Source organism: Octopus sinensis, linkage group LG17 (genome assembly GCF_006345805.1).
Source record: "Octopus sinensis linkage group LG17, ASM634580v1, whole genome shotgun sequence".
Taxonomy (NCBI): domain Eukaryota; kingdom Metazoa; phylum Mollusca; class Cephalopoda; order Octopoda; family Octopodidae; genus Octopus; species Octopus sinensis.
Genome location: NC_043013.1, coordinates 26,154,448 through 26,163,159, shown reverse-complemented (window position 1 = coordinate 26,163,159; position 8,712 = coordinate 26,154,448). Strand labels below are relative to the sequence as shown.

General features: G+C 39.5%; 1 protein-coding gene across 1 annotated transcript in view; it reads left to right on the top strand.

Annotated features, from left to right (window-relative positions):
- LOC115220802 (transient receptor potential cation channel subfamily M member-like 2) overlaps nucleotides 1–8,712 on the top strand; it is a 114,982-nt gene that overhangs the window by 57,680 nt on the left and 48,590 nt on the right. The window contains exons 22-24 of the mRNA XM_029790953.2: nucleotides 1,718–1,802; nucleotides 4,647–4,735; nucleotides 8,572–8,672. Of these exons, the coding sequence (XP_029646813.1) occupies nucleotides 1,718–1,802; nucleotides 4,647–4,735; nucleotides 8,572–8,672 (275 nt within the window). The remainder of the gene's footprint in view (nucleotides 1–1,717; nucleotides 1,803–4,646; nucleotides 4,736–8,571; nucleotides 8,673–8,712) is intronic.

Below are 8,712 nucleotides of genomic sequence, written 5' to 3'. Positions count from 1 at the left end.
TGAAATTTTGATACAATATAAAGAACATAATAGAAATTAATATGCAAAAGTCAAATTTTGCAACATCCCTATATATGAAAATTGACATCGCTTAAATGGCAGCCATTTTCAGCTTCGTATGCCCATGATCTTTCCAAAACTTGCACCATAACACCCTCAAGAGTTTCAGACCCCACTTCTAGCTTGGGAAAACTTCAGAGAGCTCTTATCTCTGCTGGTGACAAAGGCCTCTCGCTCAGAGTAAAAGGTAGACTGTATGACGCATGTGTACGAACAGCCATGCTATATGGCAGTGAAACATGGGCTGTGATGGCTGAGGACATGCGTAAGCTTGCAAGAAATAAATCCAGTATGCTCCAATAGATGTGTAATATCAGTGTGCATACTCGACAGAGTGTAAGTACCTTGAGAGAAATGTTGGACCTAAGAAGCATCAGTTGTGGTGTGCAAGAGAGACGACTGTGCTGGGATGGTCATGTGGTGAGAATGGATGAGGATAGCTGTGTGAAAAAGTGCCACACCCTAGCAGTTGAGGGAACCTGTGGAAGAGGTAGACCCAGGAAGACCTGGGATGAAGTGGTGAAGCACGACCTTTGAACTTTAGGCTTCACCAAGGAAATGACTAGTGACCGAGACTTTGGAAAATATACTGTGTGTGAGAAGACCCGGCAAGCCAAATGAGACCATAATCTCGTGGCCTATACCAGGGGCGTAACCAGCCCACTTATGTGTACTTTTTCCTTCTTTGGACATTAAAACTCTGCTTGCGAAGACCTGTTGAGGCTAGTGAAATCAAAATCAAAATCAAATTCAATGACTAGCATCCATGCCAGCAGGGTGCAAATAGCACCATATGAGTGTGATCGTTGACAGAGCGGCTAACCGGCTTCCGTGACAGTGGCACATAAAAGGCACCATTCGAGTGTGATCGTTACCAGCGTTGCCTTACTGGCACTCAAGCCCCATGCTAGTAGAGTGTTAAGAGCACCATCCGAACGTGATTTATGTGACTTTTTGGAGCAACAGTTGTAGCATTCCATCGTGAAATAACATTGTAATTTGTAGTAGAAAATTCAAACATGTGCCTGAGTTTACCTTGTATAGATTTGTGCTTTTTTTTTCTCCTATATCATGCCTCCTACAAGAGTTCCTACTGCTAAATCTTATCCTGGTGGTCCTAAACATTATGCTGTTTCTTTGGAGGAAAAGTTGGCGATGATCAAATGACAGGAAAAGTGTGAAAGGATAATAGAAATAGTGTATGCTGATGTCTTTAGTCAGATGATGGTGTGTACAATTAATCACGACAAAGAAGGGATCTTAATTCATATCTTAAGAAATTGCTTCAAGGATGAAGATTATTGTAATCACCAAGAAAAGAAATAGTATCACTGAAGAAATGGAACAGCTTCTTTTCCTTTCGCTTGAACAGCAGATCTATCAGTGTATTACCATAAGCTAGATGAAAGCGCTTTCATTATTGACAACAAGAATGCTAACATCATGAAAAATAACCTGAGTGACCATTGTAACAATGATAATGATATGTAAACTGTGTTTAATTTCAATTTGTATAAATTACTTTCAGTTAAAGTCTTTGATGATATTAATCTAGTATACTAATTACTCATAAATTATAATTTACAACATAGCTTGAAATGATAATACATACATATGACATTCTTTTTAATTTTAATTTTTAATTTTAATTTTTCAGCAAAATAAAGATATTAGCATTGAAAATGGACATTCTTTACTCAATAAACTCATGAATGAGGGATATTTTGTGGAAAGGATAACAGGTCATTATTATTATTGTTATTATTTTCCTTCTTTCAATTTTGTACACAAAGGAAAATTAACATTACACATCCATCAGATCATACTCTGAGATACCAAGAAGATAGCTTTCATGTGTGGCAGATGCACAGGGGCAATAGACACCACAGATACTCAGAAAACAGATTCCATTGCACTCCAGGGGGAGAAACTAGAAGTAGTTGATAGTTTCTGCTACCTAGGTGACGAAGTTATTAGTGGGGGTGGATGCTCAGAGAGTGTTACCACTAGAATAAGAATAGCCTGGGCAAAGTTTAGAAAGCTCCTTCCCCTACTGGCGACAAAGGGTCTCTCACTCAGAGTGAAAGGTAGATTGTATGACGCATGTGTGCAAACTGCCATGCTTCACAGCAGTGAAACATGGGCAGTGACTGCGGAGGACATGTGTAGGCTTGAAAGAAATGAAGCTAGCATGATCTGCTGGATGTGTAATGTCAGTGTGCATGCACGACAGAGTGTAAGCACCCTGAGAGAAATGTTGGACATAAGAAGCATTGGATGTAGCATGCAGGAGAGACGTTTGCATTGGCATGGTCATGTACTACGGATGGATGAGGAGAGATGTGTGAAGAAGTGCCATTCCCAAACTGTTGAAGGAATTCGGGGTAGAGGTAGACCCAAGAAGACATTGGATGAGGTGGTCAAGCATGACCTTTGAACGTTCGGCCTCACTGAGGCTATGACGAAAGACCAAGACCTCTGGAGATATGCTGTGACTGCGAAGACCCGACAAATGAAGTGAGTTCATAGCTCACAGGACGGCCTGCTGTGCTAACCTTGGATTGTAGGGCGACCTACCGTGCTTGAGGAGACCTATTGAGTCAAGTATAAATGGATATTGTAGTTGTGATACTCATACCAGTGTGACGTTGGGCCTCACAGAGGCAATGACGAAAGACTGAGACCTCTGAGATATGGTGTGACTGTGAAGACCCGACAAATGAAGTGAGTCCATGGCTCACAGGACGGCCTGCTGTGCTAAAACCTTGGATCGTAGGGTGACCCACTTTGCTTGAGGAGACCTATTGAGTCAAGTACATCAACATCAAAATAAAAATCAAATGGAAATTGTAGTTGTGATACCCGTGCCGGTGGCATGTAAAAAGCACCATCCAAACATGGCTGATGTCAGCACTGTCTGACTTCCATCCATGTCAGTGACACGTAAAATGCACCAACCGATCATGGCTGTTTGCCAGCCTCCTCTGGCCCCTGTGCCGGTGGCACGTAAAAAGTACCCACTACACTCACGGTGTGGTTGGCGTTAGGAAGGACATCCAGCTGTAGAAACAATGCCAGAACAGACTGGAGCCTGGCACAGCCTCCTGGCTTCCCAGACACTGATTGAACTGTCCAACCCATGCTAGCATGGAAAACGGACGTTAAACGATGATGATGATTCTTGCTTAGTGTCTTCCTGACACAGGACAGGGAAACTTACTACATACATTGGTAGGGTATTAAAGTAAACTTACCAGATTGTTCATTTACCAAGTCAAGATATGTTATAGAAAAAAAAAGGAAGAAAGAAAGAAAAGAAAAATAGAAAGGAAGAGAGAAAAGGAAGAAAAGAAAGCAAAGAAAATTCACAGCAACAATGCTCTTCTCAGTGTGATGCTTAATGAAAACAATCTTTTGCACTTCTTGCATGGATGGTAAGCCAGGGATCTTTCTTATTATTATTATTAAGCCAGTAAGCTGGTTGAAACGTTTGCATGCTGGGCAAAATGCTTAGTGGCATTTCGTCTATCCTTATGTTCTGAGTTCAAATTACACTGAGGTCGACTTTGCTTTTCATCCTTTTGAGTTTGATAAATGAAGTACCAGTGAAACACTTGGGTTGATGTAATCGACTAGTCCCCTCCCAGGCTTTATACTTTTAGTAGAAAGGTTTATTATTATTATTATTATTATTATTATTACTAGTAGTAGTAGTAGTAGTAGTTGTAGTAAGTATAAAGGTGGCGAGCTGGCAGAATTGTTAGCACATTAGATGAAATGCTTTGAGGCATTTCACCCGTCCCTCCATTCTGAGTTCAGATTCTACAGAGGTCAACTTTGCCTTCCATCTTTTTGGTGTTGATAAAATAAAAGTACCAGCTGAACACTGGGGTCACTGTAATCGACTTGTCCTCTCCATCCAAATTGCTGCCCTTGTGGCAAAATGTGAAACCATTATTACTATTATTATTATTGTTATTATTAAGGCAATGAGCTGGTAGGACTGTCAGCACACCAGGCAAAATGTTTAGCAGTATTTCATCCATCCTTATTTTCTGAGCTCAAATTCCGTTGAGGTTGGCTTTGCCTTTCATCCTTTCAGGGTTGATTAAAAAAATACCAGTTGAGTACTGGTGTTTGATGCAATTAACTATCCCCCTACCCTTTAGTAGAAAGGATTATTATTATTATTATTATTATTGATAATAAGGTGGTAAATCATTAACATGCTGGACAGAATGCATTTTGGCCATCTTAATACTCTGTGTTCAAAATCTGCTGAAGTTGACCTTACCTTTTCCTTAAATTTCTGGCCTTGTGCTAAAATTTGAGATCAATATTAATGCATTGATTTAGCAGAAGTTGTAGAATAATGTCATAATATTTAAGTTAAATATTTCTGAAGTTAATTTTTTTCATATTTTCTTTTTGTTTTGCTTCTAAGGAGTCCAGAAAATAGTCAAATTTAGAAAATAGATGGTCTGATAAAATCTGTAATAATTTCCTTCAGTTTTCTGTTTTCTTTTCATTCCTAATATTTGAATTAATTGTATCACATTTTTTTATTTGTCTGCTTCTTATTTCAGATAGCTTTTACATTGCAATAAAATTGTTCTTATGGGCATTATATTTAAACAGAAAAGAAATGGCTTTTCTATTTTGGAAAGAAGGCATGGTAAGTTGGTTTGTTGTAAGAGCCACATAAATGACTCATTTGTCTAGATACAAGGCAAGTTTTTTCAGAGGACATGTATAGTCACTTAACCAGTCAACCATATTGGTTCTTCAACTCAAACTTTAGAGTAAAAATGCTAAAATATTGTAAAACATTTGATTCCTTGACATTTCTGCCACCTTGCTGTCCTAATTTTCTTCTGAGGTTGCAATACAGTATAAAATAGTTATTTACATATTTATTATTTTGAAAGAGCATCAGACTACATACTGCTGAGCCAAGGAAGCTTCTTCTTTTTGAAGATATTTTTGAAAAGATAGTTGAGATGTTGAAGATAGTAAAGCAACTGCTTAGATACCTTACACGTCAAGCAGTTTCTTCTTTAGACAAGTTATTTCAAACACCAAGATAGTAGAACACCAAACTGAATAGCTTATAGTCTATGTAATTCTTTAACATATTCATGCCGATTGGCTGTTTAAACTGACACTTAATTTATAAGGCTATCAAACAAATACTCGATACAAATTGTGATTTGTGTATGATCTGTATGAAAGAATGAAACATGTTCTTAATCCATATGCAGTCTGTGTCAAACAGATTTCAACGAAATTCTTTCCAGTTGTTATTTAGGTCAATATGATAGTATATGTGAAGTTTCAGGTAATTTCATTCACTAGAAAAATTTCGGCAAGAATGGGTTAAAGAGAAAATATTGTAAGAGAAGATGGCCAAGTCAAATTGACCACTAAATTACATTTATTACAGTCTATAGTTAAATCTCTGTTCCATTTCAAGTTTGAAGTTCTCTTTTGCCTTCCACTTCACTATGTTCGCTCTATGAATTGAATGGAATTAAATATCTCTTCCTTCAACAAGAATTTGTACTTATGCAAGATATAATTATCGTCAAGACGCACAGCGTTTTGATATCCTCAGAGCTGCTGCCATAAAAACAGCCACATACGTTTATATTGCGGGCCACTTCAATTTCCCTGAGATTGACAGGGAGGCCTTCCGTTGGCCGCAAAGTGCAGACAATTTCCTTGAACTGGTGCTGAATTCAAATTGGTCCCAAGTCGTTACCTCCTCCACAAGAGGGTAACAACACTTTGGATCTGCTACTTACCGCTTCTCCTGAAACAATCATTAGTGTCACTACTGAAGAACCTTTAGGTGACTCCGATCATTCCATGATCATGGCCGACTTGTCTCTGATTGGTTGTAACAAAAACCACAACCATCTTCAAACTGCCCGCTTTGACTGGAATAAAGCAGACTAGAGCTCTTATTGTACTGAGCTGCAACACCCAAACTGGCTTGAATTTTATGCCTCTGGAGATGTGGCCACTATACTCCAGAACATTCTGAATTCAATATGGGCAGCATGTGCAGCATCAGTACCACGCAAGCACAAAAAACCACCCAATAGTGAAATTTGGGAGACTGCAGCAGTCCGACTTGCCAGGAAAGAATGCCGTAATGCTGAACAGGAATACAAATTGCACAAATCAGAGATCAACAGGAAAAGCACAATAGGTCAGCCAACCACTTCAAGCGGGTGACAAAAAACGCATTGCAACCAACCCTGACAGCAAAATGTTCTGGAAGTATATGCACTCAAGGCAGAGACCTCACTCTCCAGTTGGTCCCCTTCGCAATCACCACACAGGACAGATTACTGGCAATCCCAAAGAATGTGCAGAAATCATTGCTGGATGCTATGCCGGTGTCTTTACTGTCGAAGACCAAAATGTTCCATCTTCATCACCACTGACACCGGACTCTATATCTACTATGCAATTTACACCAGCAATGCTACAACGCCACCTTAAGAATAAACGCAACTATGCCTCTCCTGGTCTCGATGGTGTTACATACCTACTTCTCAAACGCGGTGGGTACTTTCTTCTAAGCCAACTTTCTCTATTCTTCCAATTCTGTCTTGACAATGGTGTTACTCCAGAGCAGTGGAAAACTGCCAGTGTTATCCCTCTGTTCAAAAAAGGTGACTGCACATCGCCTGTCAACTGTCGCCCCATTAGTCTTACTAGCTGCATCACCAAACTGATGGAATCCTGTGTCAGGGAAACCCTCTGGAACTTCTGGAAGTCTCACAGCCTCATCCAGCCATCACAATTTGGATTTATTCCTAACTCCAGCTGCTGTAATCAACTCATCGAGTTTCTTGAGGACATTACCCAAATCACTGATCACGGATCCTGGGTGGATGTTGTTTACCTGGACTTTGCTAAGGCTTTTAACTCTGTGCCACACAAAAGACTTATGGTGAAACTCTCTGCATTGGGCGTAGTCCTTTATTTTCAGCCGAAAAGAGGTTGTCACAGTTCTAGGACAGCACTCTTCACCCTATGAGATGACATCTGGTGTACCACAGGGATCTGTTCTTGGCCCCCTTTTATTTGTTGTATATGTTAATGACATAGATGCCAACTTAAAGAATGCCACAGTGCTGAAATATGCAGATGACATCAAGCTGTACCTCAAAATAAAGAGGTCAGATCCTGTACACTATAGATCTCTATTGCAAGCAGACCTGGACACGATGCAGCAGTGGATCATGGACTGGCAACTCAAGCTGGCTGTGGACAAATGTACCACCATGCATTTTGGGAGGAGAAACCCAGCGTCCACTTACTCCCTCCACAACACTAATCTCAAAAAGTCTTTGTGTGAACATGACCTGGGTGTTATTGTCGACAGCGATTTGTGTTGGACAAAACACATTGCTAAAATTGCCAAGAAGGCTGAGGGGTGTCTTGGCATCACTCACCAAGTCCTTTGTGAGCTGCTCTCTGGCTATCTATCTGCGGCTTTATATAGCTATGGTAAGACCTCACCTGGAATTTGCATCACCGGTCTGGAACCCCTATCTTGCCCAGGATATTAATCGTCTGAAAGCCGTTCAGCGACGTGCAACCAAAAGAATACCCTCCATCAGGCATTTGCCATATTCTGAACGCCTTATTTCCCTGGGCATGGATACATTGAAGCTCCGATGTCTGGCAGCTAACTTGGCAGACACCCATAAAATTATTAACCATCTTACAAACAATAACTCTGAGCACCTTTTCAAACTCCACCCGTCTAACACCCGTGGGCATATTTACAAAGTCAGAAAACAGCATAGCTCCCATGACTTTAGGAAACATTTTTTCACACTGAGAGTTGCTGAAGCATGGAACAAACTGTTGGCATCAGTTGTTAGTTATCGGAGCACTGCATTCTTCAAAACATCCATGCTTTCTGAGATTCGCCAACACTACACCTGATTTTCTCCCCTCCATACACACACAAGCATGTATCTGACTCATACATTGTTCACTTTCCAGACATTTGTACATTACTGCATATACTTTATACGCACTTTCTGACAAGTTGTGGTGCACCTGAGCACTGTATACAATAATTTCATTATTATTATAATCTCTCTGTAAAGACTACTAGCTTAGGAAATATGGTACTAGCATTAGAAATAGATTGAAAATAATGCAAATGGATTCAGTCAATTAATATAGAATAATTAGCAAGGTACCTAATGAGAATATTGATAACAATTAACTTTAACCAAGTTGTTCAATTGATAGATTCAATTAATTAAAATATATTCTTGTCATTAAATCTCAGAGGAAGATAGTTCATTTTGTATGGCTCTCTTCACCTAACTGTTTAGTAAAAGAAGCAAACATTCAGTTACCTGAAAGAAACGCTAGCATCCTTTCCAGCTGGATATTACTTAATTCTCATTTGTCTTATGCATATTGTGATTAAATGTGTTCACATTTAGTATTTTGATACAATTGTCATTTTACTAGGGCGCTTTACCATCTGCTCTAATTGCAAATAATGTGCTCGAATTCCTGAAAACAAAGTGTAAAGATTATGACAGAAGGATCCAACTACAGGAACATGCTGAGTGAGTATATATATAAAAATATGTATGGATAGGTGGATAA